Here is an 18,189-nt window from a genome sequence, read left to right as displayed (position 1 = left end):
TGGTCTAATGTTGAGGTCTTTAATCCATTTTGATCTGACTTTTGTGCATGGTGTCAGGTCAAGGTCTAAACCCATTTTTTTGCATGTGGTTGTCCAGTTGTGCCAGCACCATTTGTTAAAGAGGCTTTCCTTGCTCCACTTCACATCTCTTGCTCCCTTATCAAAGATTAGATGGTCATACATTTGGGGTTGTGTGTAGGGATATTCCACCCTGTTCCATTGGTCCACGGCTCTGCCTTTGTTCCAGTACCATGCTGTTTTAATTGTTACTGCTTTGTAGTAAAGTTTGAGGTTGGGGATGGTGATGCCTCCCATCATCTTTTTCCCAAGAATTGTTTTAGCTATCCTTGGACGTTTCTTATTCCATATGAATTTTAGGATTGCTTGATCCATTTCTTTGAAGAGTGTCATGGGTATATTTATAGGGATCGCATTGAATCTGTATAATGCTTTAGGGAGTATTGCCATTTTGACAACATTGATTCTCCCTATCCACGAGCAGGGTATATGTTTCCATTTCCTCATGTCCTCTTTGATTTCATGGAGTAGCGTTTTGTAGTTTTCTTTGTAAAGGTCTTTTACTTCCTTGGTTAAGCTGATTCCGAGGTACTTGATTTTCTGGGGCACGATTGTGAATGGGATTGCTTTTTTCATGTCCCTTTCCTCTGCCTCATTGTTTGCATATATGAAGGCCATGGATTTTTGGGTATTGATTTTGTAGCCTGCAACTTTACTGTATAAGTCTATTGTTTCTAAGAGTTTCTTAGTAGAGGTTTTAGGCTTCTCTAGATATAGTATCATGTCGTCTGCAAATAGTGAGAGTTTGATTTCTTCCCTTCCTATCTGGATGCCCTTAATCTCTTTTTCTTGTCTAATAGCTATCGCAAGTACTTCCAGTACTATATTGAAGAGGAGTGGTGAGAGTGGGCATCCTTGTCTTGTGCCTGATCTCAGAGGAAAGGCCCTTAGTTTTTCCCCGTTGAGGATAATGCTTGCCATAGGCTTGTGATAGATGGCTTCGACTATCTTGAGGAAAGTTCCTCCAAACCCCATTTCGGCGAGGGTTTTCATCATGAAAGGATGTTGGATCTTGTCAAATGCTTTCTCTGCATCTATTGATATGATCATATGCTTTTTATCTTTACTTTTGTTGATATGCTGGATTATGTTGATTGATTTCCGAATGTTAAACCATCCTTGCATCCCTGGGATGAATCCCACTTGGTCGTGATGTATGATCTTTTTGATGAGTTGTTGGATCCTATTTGCTAGTACTTTGTTGAGGATCTTCGCATCGGTGTTCATCAGGGAAATTGGTCTGTAATTTTCTTTCTTAGTGGTGTCTTTGTTTGCTTTTGGTATTAGGGAGATATGTGCCTCATAGAAACTGTTCAGAAGGGTTCCTGTCTTTTCAACTTCCTGGAAAAGTTTGAGGAAAACAGGCAATAGGTCTTCTTTAAATGTTTGGAAGAATTCGCCAGTGAAACCATCTGGGCCTGGGCTTTTGTTTTTGGGGAGGTTTTTGATTACAGTTTCAATTTCCTTAACATTGATGGGTCTATTCAGGTTTTCCAGGTCTTCTTTCTTCAGTGTTGGGAGATTGTAGGAATCAAGGAATCCATCCATTTCTTTTAGGTTCTCCTTTTTTGTGGCGTAAAGACCTTCAAAGTAGTCTCTAATGATCTTTTGAATCTCACTGGTTTCTGTTATGATGTCCCCCTTTTCATTTCTGATTCGATTTATTAGAGTTTTCTCTCTTTCTTTCTTTGTGAGTCTTGCTAGCGGTTTATCAATCTTATTTATTTTCTCAAAGAACCAACTCTTTGTTTCATTGAACTTTCGGATTGTTTTTTTGGTTTCGATGTCATTAATTTCTGCTCTAATTTTTATTATTTCTTTCCTTCGGTCTGGTTTGGAGTCCTTTTTCTGGTCCTTTTCTAGGGTCTTGAGTCGTGAAGTCAAGCTATCTATGTGGGTCCTTTCTTCCTTCCTGAGGAATGCTTGGAGAGCTATAAATTTTCCCCTTAACACGGCTTTAGCTGCGTCCCATAGGTTTTGGTAGCTCGTGTCTTCATTCTCATTTGTTTCTAAGTATCTTTTGATTTCTTCCTTGATTTCCTTCTTGACCCACTCATTGTTCAACATGGAATTGTTTAATTTCCAGGTGTTTGATTTGATTTTCCGTATTTGTGTGTGGTTAGCTTCTATCTTCAGCGCATCGTGGTCTAAAAAGATGGTTGATACAATTTCTATTTTTCCGATTCTATTGAGGTATGTTCTGGGGCCCAGTACATGGTCTATTTTTGAAAATGTTCCATGTGCACTGGAAAAGAATGTGTATTCTTTCTTTTTGGGGTGTAAGGCCCTGTATAGGTCTATTAGGCCTCTCTCTTCTATTTCTTCATTCAGAGTCAGTGTTTCCTTGTTGAGTTTTGTTCTTGTGGATCTATCTAGAGGCGATAAGGCCGTATTGAAGTCTCCGAAAACAATTGTGCTGTTAGTGATGTCCTCTTTGAAGTCTGTTAGGAGTCGTTTTAAATATTTAGCCGGTCGTTTGTTAGGAGCATATACGTTTAAGAGTGTGATTTCTTCCTGTTGTACATATCCCTTGATAAACAGAAAATGACCTTCGCTGTCCCTTTTGATCTTTTTCATCCTGAAATCTATGTTGTCGGATACCAGGATGGCCACTCCAGCTTTTTTCAGGGGGTTGTTTGCTTGGAGGATTGTTTTCCATCCTTTGACTTTGAGTCTATGTTTACTCTGTTTGTTCAGGTGTGTTTCTTGCAGGCAACAGAATGTTGGGTTTAATTTCCGGATCCATTTAGCCACTCTGTGTCTCTTGATAGGTGCATTTAGGCCATTGACATTGAGAGAGATTATTGTGATGTGGTTTTGTGTCATCTTTCTGTGGGATTTGTTGTTCTTATGGGGCTCCTCCTTGTCTTACAGTAGCCCCTTTAGACCTTCTTTCAAGATTGGTTTTGAGTCTATGAAGTTCCTGAGCTGTTGTTTATCCGAGAAATAGTGTATGGTTCCTTCGAGTTTGAGTGAGAGTTTAGCTGGATAAAGTATTCTTGGTGAGGCATTCATTTCGTTGAGTTTTTTCACTATGTCCCACCATTGTCTTCGGGCTCGGAGGGTTTCTTCTGACAGATCGGCCGTAAATCTGAGGGGTGCTCCTTTGTATGTGATTTCCTTCCTTGCCCTTGCTGCTTGCAGAATTGTGTCTCTATCCATAGTATCCGTCATTCTGACTATGATATGCCTTGGGGTCTTTTTATTCGGGTCTCTTTTTGCTGGTACTCTTCGGACTCCTTGTATCTGGATGCCTGCCTTGTCCAGCTCTGGGAATTTCTTAGCAATGATATCTTTGACTGTGTTTTTTTCATTGGGGTTGCTTCCCTGCGGTTCTGGTACTCCAATGATTCTTATGTTGTTCCTCTTGAAGTCATCCCCCAGGGCTCTGATTCGCTCTATAGCCATTTTGAGGTCTTTGGCCATGATTTGTTGTTGTCTATAAGCTTTCTGCAGCTCATCTTCCAGATCACTGATTCTGTCTTCGGCTGTAGTCATTCTACTGTTGAGGGCTTCTAGTGAGATTTTTATTTCATCTACCGATTCCTTTATTTGTGAGACTTCCGTTCGAAGGTTTGAAATTTCTGCTCTCATTTCTGCTCTCATTTCTTCGTGTATTTTCTTGGTAGACCGTTCCAGCGCTTGATTCATCTCCTCCCTTAATTTATTGGATGTCTGTTCCATATTTGCTTGGAGTAGGTCGACTCTCCTCCAGATTTCCTCTCTGAATTGTTTATCTGAGAGGTCGTAGATGTTGGGAGCCTCTTTTGAGGTTTCTAGTATCTTTTCTTCTCCCTCTCTTCGTGGAGGGGATTTTCGCTGCTTCTTCATATTGTTATGGAAGTATAGGATTGGAACTTTGTAGGTGTTTATTCCTCCTACCTCTTGCTGAGAGAAGGAGGGGCTCTGTTTGTGCTATTTCTGATGGCAGCTTTATTCCTATTCTAGAAGTCTTCCTTACACTCAGCCTTTTCTTTGTGATTGATGTTGGGGCTTTAATGAAGACTTAAGGCTAAGTTGTCTTTACAAAAGCTTTGCTAAGCTTCTCTTATTCACTGATAATTTTTCTAAACTTAGAGCTAATAGGCTAGTTCGCATAAGTGTATGAGATGTGTTAAACTTATTTTCAAAGGAAGAAGACCATACCTAATGTGCTAAGGTAGGAGATAATAACTGCGGCCGCGTTAGCGGCGGCCGCTCTGGCAGGAGGCCACGCCCCTTTTAGGCCACGCCCCTTTCAGGCCACGCCCCCGTTTCTTCCTAGCAGGGGCTCCTGGGACAATGGTCCCAGGAAAGCCAGGGCGGTGGGACGCGGGAAGTGGCGGCGGCAAGGGTCCCAAGTCCCGGCGGCCGCGTGGGAACCAGGGGCGCACTCGGGAGGCGTGGCTGGGAGTCTCCTGATTACCTGGGAAAAGGTCGGGTGTTCCATATGAATTTTAGGAGTATTTGGTCCACTTCCTTGAAGAATGTCATGGGTATCCTTATAGGGATCGCACTGAATCTGTATAATGCTTTGGGAAGTATTGACATTTTAACAATGTTAATTCTTTCAATCCTTGAACAGGGGATGTGTTTCCATTTCCTTGTATCCTCTTTTATTTCATGAAGTAATGTTTTTTTTTAAATTAATAGTTTATTTTTAATTAGTGAGTCAACCTGAAGGTACAGTTACAGATTTATACATTTTTGTGCTCATGTTTCTCCCTTACAAAGTTTGATAACCCATTCCTTCACCAGTGCCCATTCTCCGCCACCAGTAAACCCAACATCCCTCCACCCCTCCCCAGTCCCGTCTCCCCCCACCCCACACTGCCACTATGGCAGGGTATTCCCTTTTGTTCTCTCTCTCTGATTAGGTGTTGTGGTTTGCAATAAAGGTGTTGAGTGGCCATTGTGTTCAGTCTCTAGTCTATATTCGGTCCACATCATCTTTCCCCCACATGACCTCCAACCACATTTTACTTGGTGTTCCCTTCTCTGAGTTGCCCAGAATGAGAGACCAGCCTCCAAGCCATGGTGACAACCTCCTGGTACTTATTTCTACTATTCGTGGGTGTTAGCATGAAGTAATGTTTTGTAATGTCCCCTGTACAGGTTCTTCACCTCCTTAGTTAAGTTGATTCATAGGTACTTGATCTTCTGAGGCATAATTGTGAATGGGGTTGCTTTTTGAGCAGAAGTGATGAGAGTGGGCATTCTTGCATTGTCCCTGATCTTAGAGGGGAGACCCTTAGTTTTTCCCCACTAAGTATAATGCTTGCTATATGCTTGTGGTCCATGGCTTTGAATATATTGAGGAAGTTCCTTTCTATTTCCAATTTGGTGGGCGTTTTCATCATGAACGGGTGCTGGATCTTGTAAAATGCTTTCTCTGCATCTACTGATATGATCCTATGGTTTTTCTTTTCTTTTGTTGATATGGTGGATTATGTTAATTGACTTCTGAATGTTGAACCATCCTTGCATACCAGGATGAATCCTACTTGGTCGTGGTGTATGATCTTTTTGATGAGTTGTTGAGTTCTATTTGCTAATATTTTGTTGAGGATCTTTGCATCCGTGTTCATTAAGGATATTGGCCTGTAGTTTTCTTTTTTGTGGTCTCTGTTTTCTTTTGGTATTAGGGTGATATGTGCCTCATAGAAACTATTTGAGAGTGTTTCTGTTTCCTCTATTTCCTGGAAAAGCTTGAAATGAACTGGAAATAGATCCTCTTTGAGTGTTTGGAAGAATTTGCCAGTAAATCCACCTGAACCTGGACTTTTGTTTCTGGGGAGACTTTTGATTACAGTTTCAATTTTCTTGATAGTAATTGGTATATTCAAGTATTCCAAATCATCTTGGTTCAGCCTTGGGATGCTATAAGAATCCAGGAATTTATCCATTTCTTCTAGATTCTCTTGTTTTGTGGTGTACAGACTTTCGAAGTAGTCTCTGATGATCTTTTGAATTTCTTTGGTTTCTGTTGTGATGTCTCCCCTTTCATTTCTGATTCGGTTTATTAGAATTCTCTCTCTCTTCTTTTGTGAGTTTTGCTAGTCGTTTATCAATCCTATTTATTTTCTCAGAGAACCAGCTCTTTGATTCATTGATCTTTCAGATTGTTTTTTGGGTTACCATATCATTGATTTCTGCCCTAAGTCTTATTATTTCTTTCCTTCTGCCTGATTTAGGCTCCTTTTGTTGGTCCTTTTATAAGGTCTTGAGCTGTGAGGTCAGGTTATTTATGTGGGCACTTTCTTCTTTCTTGAGATATGCTTGCAGAACTATAAATTTCCCCTTAACACAGCTTCAGTTGTGTCCCACATGTTCTGGTAGCTCGTTTCTTCATTCTCATTTATTTCCAGGTACATTTTGATTTCTTCCTCGATTTCCTCCCTGACCTACTTATTGTTCAACATTGAGTTGTTTAATTTCCAAGTGTATGGTTTGGTTCTCTGCGTCTGTGCATGATTAACTTCTATCTTCAGTGTGTCATGGTCTGAAAAGATAGCTGATACAATGTCTATCTTCCTGATTCTATGGAGGTATGCTTTGTGGCCCAGCGAGTGATCTATTTTGGAGAATGTTCCGTGTGCACTGGAAAAGAATGTGTATTCTTTTTGATGGGGATGCAAAGCCCTGTATAGATGTATTAGCCCTCTCTCTTCTATTTCTTCCTTCAAGGCCAGTATTTCCTTGCTGAGTTTTAATCTTGTTGATCTATCCAGAGGTGATAAGGCAGTGTTGGAGTCTCCAACTACTATTGTGTTGCTAGCAATGTCCTCTCTAAAATCTGTAGCAGTTGTTTTAGGTATTTAGTTGGTCCCTCATTAGATGCATATATGTTAAGGAGTGTGAGTTCTTCCTGCTGTATGTATGACTTGATTAATAAGAAATGGACTTCGCTGTCCCTTATAATCTTTTTGAACCTGAAATCTATGTTGTCCGATACTAGTATGGCCACCCCGGCTTTTTTGAGGGAGTTGTTTGCTTGAAGGATTGTTTTCCATCTTTTGATTTTGAGTTTGTGTTTGCTCTGACCATTCAGATGTGTTTCTTGAAGGCAGCAGAATGCTGGGTTCAGTTTCTGAATTCATTTTGCCACTCTGTGTCTCTTGATGGATGCATTTAGACCATTGACGTTGAGAGAGATTTTTGTCATGGAGTTTTGTGCCATCTTTCTGTAGGGGTTTGTTGTGCTTGTAGGGGTTTTCCTTTTCTTACAGGAGCCCCTTTAGTCCTTCTTTTAAGTTTGGTTTTGAGTCTATGAATTTCCTAAGCTGTTGTTTATCCATGAAATTGTGTATGATTCCTTTGAGTTTGAGTGAGAGTTTAGCCGAATAGTGTATTCATGGTGAGACGGTCATTTCATTTAGTTTTTCCATTATATCCCACCATTGTCTTCTGGCTTGGAGTGTTTCCTCTGATAAGTCTGCTGTGAATCTAAGGGGTGCTCCTTTGTGTGTGATTTCTTTTTTTAATTTCGCTGCTTGCAGTATTGTTTCCCTAGCTGTTGTATCCATCATTCTGACTATGATATGTCTTGGAATCTTTTTACTAGGGTCTCTTTAAGCTGGCACCCTTCGTGCTCCTAGATCTGGACATCTGCATTATCCAGCTCTGCAAACTTTTCAGCAATTTTTTTAACTGTGGCTTTCTCATTAGGGTTGCCTCCCTGTCCTTCTGGAACTCCAATGATTCTTATGTTTTTCCTCTTGGAATCATCCCCTAAATCTCTGATCTAAATCCCCTAAATCCCTAGAGCTATTTTGAGGTCTTTTCCAGTTGTTTGTTGTAGCCTGTGTGCTTTCTGCTGCTCATCTTCAATCTCACTAATTCTATCTTCAGATGTAGCCATTCTACTGCTGAGGGCTCCCACTATGTTTTTTATTTTGTCTACAGAGTCTTTTATTCGTGAGATTTCTGAATGTCACTGTCACTGTCACTGTCATCCTGTTGCTCATGGATTTGTTCGAGCTGGCACCAGTAACATCTCTCATTGTGAGACTTATTGTTACTTTTTTTGGCATATCCAATAGGCCACGGGTAGCTTGCCAGGCTCTGCCGTGCCGGCGCGATAATCTCGGTAGCTTGCCAGGCTCTCCGAGAGGGGCGGAGGAATCGAACACGGGTCTGCCGCATAAAAGGCGAACGCCCTACCGCTGTGCTATCGCTCGAGTCCCACTTCTGAATACAGCTTTTTTATTTCTGCTCTCATTTCTTCCCGTAATTTCTTCGCTGACTGCTCTACCATTTATTTAAGTTCAATTAATATTCTCAGAATTTCTTCTCTGAATTTTTTATCAGAGAGATCATATTTGTAAGAAACCCCTGCTGAGGTTTCTGGGCTCTTTTCTTCATGGTCTCCTTGCTGTGGGGATTTGCGCTGTTTCTTTATGCTGTCACAGTTGTATGGAGGTGGGACTTTCCAGTTCACTAGAGCTTTTCTCTCTTTGTGAGGTTTTGATATTTTCATGCAATTGAAGAGGGCTAGTGGCTTCTTTGCCTTTTGTGTTTGAGGTAGCTGGGGAGATCTCCTCAAAGTTAGGTAATGGGGATTGAGTTTTCTGTCAGGTATACTAAAACAGGGGAAAATAACTGCGCCGCTGCCCCTGGAGACCACGTCCACTGCAGCGGAAGCCACGCCTACTACCATAAAGCCAAGCCCTCTCTAGTCCAGAATGACTGTGCTGGCAAACCTGGATGAAGGTCCTTTCCCGCTGAATGCTGGGTTGAGATCGGGTCCTGGGGCCACATGGGGACGCGGCCACTGAGGGCTGGGGTGAACAGTGAGGGGGGCCGGTGCACCTGGATGAGGAAGCAGGAAGCGTCGGGTCTGCCTCAGTGTCTGGAGGGGGAGGTTCCTGCCCACTGGACGCTGGGTTGAGATTGGGTCCTGGGGCCTTGTGGGGTGTGTGGGCACCGGGGGCTGGGGTGCCCACTTAGGGGGAAAAACACATATGTTCTTTAAATTTTCTGTGTAGGTAGATTTTTAATAGAAGAACAAATCCATTTTTGGATATTGTGTCACATCTGACTGTGTTCAGGGCTTGCACATGGCTCTGTGCTCAGGGGTTATTGCTGTTGGTACTCAGGGAACCATATGGAGTGACCAGAATTGAACCAGGATTAATCATGTGCAAGGCAAGTGTCTTACCTACTGTCCAATCCTTTCAGCCGCCAAAATGGAAGTTCTTAAATACATCAACCCTTCAACACAAAATACGCCTGTGTTTTATACTTTGTTAGTGGATGAAAATTATGATAAAATTAATGGTTTCAAAGTAGTTAATCTGGAGTATTCTGATTGAAAATTTGGGGTGTAAAGGCAAGATAAAAGAGAAAGCTAAGGAGCTGGAGAGAGTTCAGTGTGTAGGGCGCTTGCTTTGCATGTGACCAACTGGGGTTCGATTGCCATCATCCCATATGGTACCGTGTGCACTGTCAGAAGTAATTCCTGAGTACAGAGCCAGGAAGAACTTCTGAAAATCGCCAGGTAAGGCCACCAACCCAAAAATTAATTAATTAATTAATTAATAAACAAATGTAAAAAGAGGATTCATCATGTAGTATTTTTTGTGTCTTCCTATCCTGCTTTTAAAGTTCATAGTAAAATAATTTTCCACAGTTAATTCAGGCAATTATTACTAAAACTTGAATATATGTTTAAGGTTAGAAGAAGGTTTTGAGTTAACCATAGTGGGGGGTTAGTAGGAGGAGGAATATTGCGGTTCATAAGGCTATGAATATAGGTTGCAGTAGTAGTACAGTTTGCAGAATGGCAAGATCACAATTAGGAGTTTAGAGAAATAATTTAGTGCTAGAATTAATAATAAACTTAATGGCAAGATAAAATTATGTCTAAAGATTTTTTTAAATGTTTGTTTTTATTTTTATACCAAAGCTAGCAGTGCTTGGAGTTTAGTCACTCCTGGGGGACTTGGAGAACACACAATTCTGGGTATCAAACCTCGTTCTCCTACATGCAATGCAGGCATTGAAATCATTTGTACTTGCTTCTTAACTCCACTTTTTATGCAGGATCTTGGTGGGAATGATAGTTTTACAGATAAAGTTAAGGATAGAAATAATACTATGGGTAAACTGTAAAGATATAAATAGGATTTGTACTATATTAAAGGTAAGATTAACTTTAGTGATAAAATAGGTTCGCTATTTTCCCTTCCTTTTATTACATGGGAACACAAATGAAGATTAAGTGTTTACCAGCGTTTGTTTTTTTTTTGAAACTACAATATGTAGAAATTTCCTGGCAACCCATATTGGACATGGAGTGTGAGCACAAAAGGAGCTGTTTGCTTTGGTAAGCTACTGAAACTTTGGAGTTTATTTTTCCCCTGAAAATTGATCCTTAAATCTAAGATTCATGGCAAACTCTTGAATTGAGAACATGCCTAATAATAGAAGTCACAGGTCAAACATAGGTTTTGTTCACCTGCACTTGCCTTGATTTTTACCGAAGTGATTTTCACCCAGCTGGTGAAATAGAAGCCAATTATTTACCCCTAAACTATCATATTTGTTATGGGTATTCCATTTTTGAGCTGAATGGTTTATTCCCCATGCTCTGGGGTATCTGTTTACAGAAAACCTCTCACCTCTATTTCAGTTTTGGGCCACACCTGGCAGTGCTCAGTAATTGTACATGGTGACCAGATAGTCCTGGGGATTGAATCGAGGTGTCTTGCATGTAAAGCTTGCCCTCATCTCTTTGAGGTATCTCTCAGTACTACTTATATGCCTCTTTTTGGAGTTGCCTCTTTTTCATAAAAATCATGAATTTATAGTTTTACGAACATTTACACTGTTGTATACAGTCATGCATCTGCCTTAGGATAATCGAAGGAGAGATATCTGGCACTCTTTCACCAACTTGGAACAAATATTAAAATGTAGTCTAGAGTCAAATATTCCATGAGAATCTGGCAAGCATAAGACATATTTTGTTGTTCACACCTATAAGCATCTTTCTGCTGGTATATAGATTTTGAGATGTGTAAAATTGATGAGGAATAGTGATAAACTCTGCCTGTGCTTCTTTTTGAGATCATTGTTAGAGAGGGAGAAGGTGTTGTGCCACACTTTGCAGTGCTCAGGGTTTATTCTTGGTTCTTTGCCCATTAAGTGACTCCTGAGGGTACGTGGGGGACCAGATGTGGTGCCAGGAATTAGAAATTAGTTTGTCAGGATGCAACTATTTTAGTCATTGATAGCAAAGCAGGTAGGGGGTTTGCCTTGCACGTGGTCAACCCAGGTTCAATTCCTCCATCCCTCTCAGAGAGCCCGGAAAGCTACTAAGAGTATCCCGCCTGCAGAGCAGAGCCTGGCAAGCTACCCGTGGTGTATTCGATTCGCCAAAAACAGTAACAAGTCTCACAATGGAGACGTTACTGGTGCCCGCTCGAGCAAATTGATGAGCAAGGGGATGACAGTGACAGTGATACAGTGATGCATTTTTAAAGAAAAGTCAAATATGCTGGGAAGATAAAACAGGGGTTGGGGCATATGCTTTGCATGCATGAGATCCAAGTTCAATATACAGCACTGCATTGGCCCCTGAGCATCAACCAGTTTCTCTCTGATAGCCTCCAAGCATCAACCTGTGGCCCTTGAACATGGAAAGGGTGAATCCCAACACTTCAAAACCCAGGGACCACCATGACCTCTGGCCAAGTATAACTGGGAGTGGCCCACAGGATCCATCACCCCTGTTTGGGTGGCCCCATCAAAGGAGGAAAGGAAGGGAAGAAGGAAAGGGAAGGGAACAGAATGGAAACAGGATGGGAAGTGGAGGGAAGGAAAGGAACCTCATGGGGAAGGGAAAGAAAGGGGAGGAAAAGAACCAGATGGGGAAGGGAAGGGGAGTGGAGGAAAGGGAATTGGAGGGGAGGAAAAATAAGGAGGGAGGGGGCAGACAGGAGAAGGGAAGAGAGAGAAGGGGAAGAAAGCGGAAGGAAAAGGTGAAAAATGTCCAAGGAAGTTATAGGGAGAAAAGGGAAAAGAAGGTGAAGAAATGGAAAGGCAAGTCAGAGCATAGTCAATATATTTTGTCATTCATAGCTCCAAAGGTAAACTTTGTTTAGTATGATGACAATGATAATTGCATAGGTATTCAAAAAAGTTAGTGAATGTGATCCATATTGAAAGCCTGAAGTTGTTGTAGTCCAGGAGTTGTAATGGTCACTTTAAAATGTCAAATAGGGTCTCAGCCCGGGCTGGAGCCCGGGCTCTGGCCGAGTTTCGACCTGGGTGCCCATGCCTCTGCACAGCCGGTGGATGTGGAATGAGCAGGAACCAGAGACAGCTTTAGGATTTGGGGTTCCAGCAAGAGCTTGCAACCATGTATGGAGACTGTGAACTAAGCTTTTGCCCCACGCCGGCTAATGGAGGAAATATCCTTCCTTCTTGGTCTCTCTCCCCTCCGGGAGAAGGCGTGGTGTCCGACATTTTGTGGGTCCTTTGAGCAGGTATGAACTTTTGGCGCGAAAAAAAAGAAAGTGCTTTGAACTTGAAACAGCCGCGGGATACCGGGGCGGTCTCGGCCCGGGCTGGAGCACGGGCTCTGGCCGAGTTTCGACCCGGGTGCCCATGCCTCTGCACAGCCGGTGGATGTGGAACGAGCGGGAACCAGAGGCAGCTTTAGGATTTGGGGTTCCAGCAAGTGTTTGCAACCATGTATGGAGACTGTGAACTAAGCTTTTGCTACATGCTGTTCCAGGCAGGGAAATGATTCATTTTCCAACTTAAATATCCGCGGACTTAATTACTAGAACACAGAAATTGTAAACCGCGCGGCCGCTACTGCGGCCGCGCGACATTTTATCTCTTCATTTTCATCAGTGGAAAACTTATTATCAAATATTTCCTTGTTAATAGAGCTGTATTCTTGGGGGATAAATTCCAACAAAAATAGTGAGTCTGTTTTGAAACTCCAACAACAATAGTGAGTTGTGTGATGAAATCTGGAATGTAATCAAGGTAAAGAGAAAAGGAAGTGAAATTATCGGTCACGCATGGGGTGGGGGGTTTGGGGGGTGAGGGGTGGGATGTATACTGGTTTTTTTTTGTTTTTGTTTTGTTTTTGTTTTCATTGGCGGTGGAATATGGGCACTGGTGAAGGGATGGGTGTTTGAGCATTGTATAACTGAGATATAAGCCTGAGAACATTGTAACTTTCCACTTGGTGATTCAATAAAATAAATTTAAAAAAATAAATAAATAAAATGTCGAATAATGTAATAAATACCCACAAATAGTGATACTAATATATATATTTACATATTTTATATGTTTATATATAGATATTTTATACATATATTATATGTTAAATGTAGATAATAACTACTGGCGATAAAATCAAGTTATTTCTATCCTTGGGAGTTTTCAATCTGACAATCACAAATGATAATGGCACCTATAGCAAAGAGAACATGTGAGTCACCCAGACCCTTGTCTGGTAAGAAGGAGAGGAAGATTTTGGACTGCTGTTGTTATTATGCTCATGAGGAATCAGTGTCATTACTGTTATTCTTATGTCTTCACTATGTTTCTTCTGGAGTTGCAGTTTTTGACTATCCACAGACTTAATCAGAGTAATTATTTTTTAAGTTGTGCCGTGCTAGTCTTTGTAAAATTATTTTATGATTCAATTCATTTTTTAAAGAAAATTAAATGAAGTCCTATATTCCCCCCTCAAAAGATGGAGGGGAAAAAAATCACATTACATGTTAGCCAACATTTAATACGTTTAATAAATTAATAGGAAGTATCACAAAACTTGGGGTGAATAACACACAATAACTAGGAATAAGAATATTTGTGACAACTCACAAAAGTACCATTTGACAGAGGAGATTAACAGGAAATAATATAAGGCAGTCTGTTGCACATGTCTCATACACTTATACATATAATAATACATCAAAATGATTTTTGACAGTAAATTCACCACAGTTACATTTGTCACAAGGACTTTTTAAAACATTTATAAAAGTTTGCAGATTTAACATTAAACCGTAAGATTTATATCCAAATGTGTATATGTGTTTCATACCAAACTTCACAGAATATATGAATAGCACACAATTTCAGGATACTTTATTGGGTACTATTAAGTACTAATACTTGATGACATAAGAAGTATTAACAAATGTGCTCTAAGCTTTTATCATTCAACTTATTGCTAGTGCTTTTGAAAATCCGTGGTTTATATTTTATTTCTTTGTAAAACATGTGCTATGAGCTTGCCCTGATAGTTAAGAGACCAGATGTTTTCATTTTTCTCTCATACTGACTGCACTTCAGATCTGAATGTGTTGTCTTTAAAAGAACTGCTGAAAATTCTTTTCAGTCCTTTTCATATCACCTACTTTGCCCTGCATAATGAAAATCAAGAGATTCATGCAACATACAGGGTGTACATGCATGTCACTACCTATATGTGCTGAACTCATGCTCATCGCATGCTATGTTTCTTCAGACATTTTCATTTCAGGAAGAATTAGATGATCTCATTCGATAATTGTTTAACATGCAGTTCAAATGACCTAACAGGTATTAAGACTTTCCTGTTTTATTTGGGCATGCTCAAGCAACTGACTGATATTTGGCAGTGTTGCAAATCAAGTAGAGACTGCATTTCTTGAATACTAGCCTTCCCACTGCCTCTGTGGCAGACTGCTTATCTATGCTGTGTGTTTAGGACACACATCAGAGGGCTTAGAAATTCAGATTCTGCCTTCACCGGTTTCCAGAACTGAGAGGCACACTCTAAGGTGAATAAGTAACTGTCAGGTATAAGAAATAGCATCATGAGTTCTTCAGAAATTGAGCCACAGTTTTGTGAAATGGAAACACCTGGAAATAGTTACTAGAAATACTTGTATACTCTGCAAACAGCATAGACTTAATGTTTTTACTTTAACAATGCTTGAAAACCTTTCAAGGTAAAATGGATATGAGTTCTTATTGTAGCAGGCCCACAAATGAAACAATGGCCAACACTTATTGTAACACGACAATATATTTTAATACGGATTTAAACTTCTGTTATATATCTGCAGTACAATGAAGAGCTTGTCACTTCCACAAATTAGCTGCAGCCTTTTCCTGCACTAGAGAGTCTGGAAGGATCTAAAAATGAGATAATTTTTGTTTAAAATTCCAATGGAAACTCTGTATTTCTGTTATTTCCAGAGTCCAGTAACAGCTTGTTTTTAAATTACTTTTTTTTTTACATTCTAAGGACCTTATTTTGTAGTCCTTAATCGAGTAAAACTTCCATGATTTTTATCATCTTCTTGCTTCCAGCGCAAGTTTTACTCAAAAACGGACTGCTAAAATTAGGTCCTATAGATAGAGGTACCATAATTAAGAAAATATTTTAATAAGGCTCAAATGCTAATTTCACTTTGTGTGTAGCACACGAATTTCCAGGATCCCAAGATCAAAACTCAATTGGTATTGAATCCTGGATTGGGAAATTACTCTGGGATCTCATTTTCCCAGTTTTATTATGGAATTAGATATTTACTAAGGACCAGAATGAAAACACTAATTCCAGTTTGCTTGTCATAATCAGAATTTGAACATTGTCCTTAAGAAGTGAAAAGCTACTGGTGTGTATATCTCGTATCATCCTTCCACTTCTGTAGTCCTGGTTAACCAGCTGCTATGATAAAATACCACTATGTTTGGGGACAGACATTGCAGTAAAATACCAACACAACATTCTGACAATGTCAAATTTTGCCCCTAAATGTGACAACAAAGCTAAGTTCTGCCTCTGATTCACTAATTGGTGCAATAGGGTATCAGAATGCAGAACCTATCTTACTGTGTTTGTGTATAGATGAGCAGAGCAAGACTTTAAAGTGTATATTTACTGTTAATCTGGAAAATGTTTCCACTGAATCTGTCGTCTTGGTGTGGTAAGACGACATGAAATAACCAATGTCATGTGCATCATTCTGGTCTTCTGCAAATGCCACCTGAGATGAATATCAACATTTCCTTATGCACAAAAGAAATAGGGAGGAGGGAAAGAGGAGAGAGAAAGAGGGAGAGAGGGGGCGCTAACTCTTATATATTAAAGAATCAAAATAAATTATACTCAATCTCTTATAAACAGTAAATATAGAACTCTAAATCTCACTATTTTATGGATGATTGTAAACTACAGTGTTGCAAAGCTATATATAAAAACCTTTTTTTTCAGACAGCAGTATTTACAGTAGTTATGACCTACAGGAAGTTTAGGGAACTTTTTCCTACATTTCTAGCTTCACTGTAGGAAAAGGCTGTGCTTCACTTTCTTAAACACTGCTAATCCTTTCACTAACCACATTGGAAGGATTAACTGGTAGTTCCAAATTCTCAACTTGCATTTCTATACCAGGCTCATTGTCATTAGCTTTCTTAATCACAGGTTCATTGGTATGACGATAAATGTGAACATTAAGCTCTCTCCCAGACAAAGCAGTGGCTGCAACTCTAGGGATCTGTCTAACAGGGGGCTTTTTCTCTGGTTTATAATTGCAGCGTAAATAGTTGGAGAAAGCCCTGCGGTAAATTTTGTTAAAAAGAGTGTACACCAGAGGGTTAATTCCTGAACAAACATAGCCAATCCAAACAAACACATTCAGAAGCTTTTCAATCAGCTTTTGATTACAGGACTTCCCACAGAGAACCGACAGGATATTGGTAATAAAGAACGGGCACCACATGATCAGAAACACAAAGAAAACAATGCCAAGGACTTTCGATGCTTTTCGTTCATTATTGATAGCTTGCATGGTGCCTCTTGGACGTTTCTCTTTCTTCTTTCTAAGGTGGCGGCAAGGGATAGCATCTTCATTAGGATTTGCGGCATTCTCTTCATCCATGTCATTCCTCTTGCAGCACTTCAGGCACTTCAGGAAATCCAGCTGTATGTCTGCTGCTTCCTCATCGCGGCCCAGGAGCAACAGTCGAGCTTGCCTTCGAAGAACGTAGATGGTCAGGAAGTAGGTGATTACCATGATCGTCAGCGGGATGAAGAAAGCCACGAAGGACCCAACAAGAACGAAATTAGGGTCATTCAGCACACAGGTGGTATTGTTGGCGAACACTTTCTCTTCATTTCTCAGCCCTATGACTGGGATAGGAATGGAAATACCTGAAGAGACAAAAAAAGAAAAAAGCTCAACACTACACAACATCAAATGATTGCGCAGATTTATATAATGGCATATATTCAATTACATTTTGTCAAAGAAAACAGAGAACTATCATTTATTGAAAGCTATTCACAGTATCACAATCATTTAAAAGAATAGAATATCAGAAAACAAGTATTTTTTTTAATGTGGAAATGCCTTCTATCGAATTCTTGTTTAGGCATGGCATTCACACTATGAGCTAAGCAATGTTAGATACAGTTGTTTATAAGAGTAAGTTGTGTTTATGTTATTGTTTTGGTTGTCCAGGGCAACACCTGACTGCTTGGGGCTTACTCCTGGTTCAGTGATCAGGAATCACTATCGGCAGGGCTCAGGGACTAAATCCCATGCCATGGATCCAATTTAGGTGGTCTGTGTCCAAGGCAAGTAGCATACCAACTGTACTATCTCTCCAGTCCCCCATTTTGTTTCCTTTACAGTTCCTACAACTGTGTAGGCTCATAGAATGCATTTAATAAATATGTGTTGGGGGAGGGAGGCCATTTAAATCTCTACTGAATGACATTAACAAGGCCATGGAGTCATACTTAACATATCTTCTTCAAAATCCACAATGATGTTGCCTACCATTATAAGAGTAATACTGTCAAGTTTGTTTGGGTTGAGTTTGAGATGATTTTTAAGCTGAGAAGATCCATTTTTAACTCCCCCTTCCCTTTTACCAAGAAAACAGGTCAAAAAGAGAAAACCTCTTATCTGAGTTTGTAAGCCCTTTGGGGGCAGGGAATAGGAACTCTGAGTTACTAGATATTGTGAGGATGCTAAAATTCTCAAATGTGTTTCAGACACTAGATATATCAATGACAGTGAAGATTATCACTGTATCACTGTCATCCTGTTGCTCATCGATTTGCTCGAGTGGGCACCAGTAACGCCTCCATTGTGAGAC

At 40.3% G+C, this 18,189-nt stretch overlaps 1 protein-coding gene across 2 annotated transcripts in view; it reads right to left on the bottom strand.

The window, feature by feature from the left end:
- Nucleotides 1–13,812: 13,812 nt before the first annotated feature.
- HTR2C (5-hydroxytryptamine receptor 2C) overlaps nt 13,813–18,189 on the bottom strand; it is a 260,479-nt gene continuing 256,102 nt past the window's right edge. The window contains exon 6 of one of the 2 annotated variants that reach the window (XM_004614477.2): nt 13,813–17,236. In XM_004614477.2, coding sequence (XP_004614534.1) covers nt 16,395–17,236 — 842 coding nt within the window. In that variant the 3' untranslated portion in view covers nt 13,813–16,394. The remainder of the gene's footprint in view (nt 17,237–18,189) is intronic. The other variant, XM_055122720.1, reaches the window with a different exon arrangement.

The sequence above is a fragment of the Sorex araneus genome, chromosome X, assembly GCF_027595985.1.
Source record: "Sorex araneus isolate mSorAra2 chromosome X, mSorAra2.pri, whole genome shotgun sequence".
NCBI classification, from domain to species: Eukaryota; Metazoa; Chordata; class Mammalia; order Eulipotyphla; family Soricidae; genus Sorex; species Sorex araneus.
Note: the sequence above shows the minus strand (reverse complement) of the source record. Positions and strands in the feature narration are given on the sequence as shown.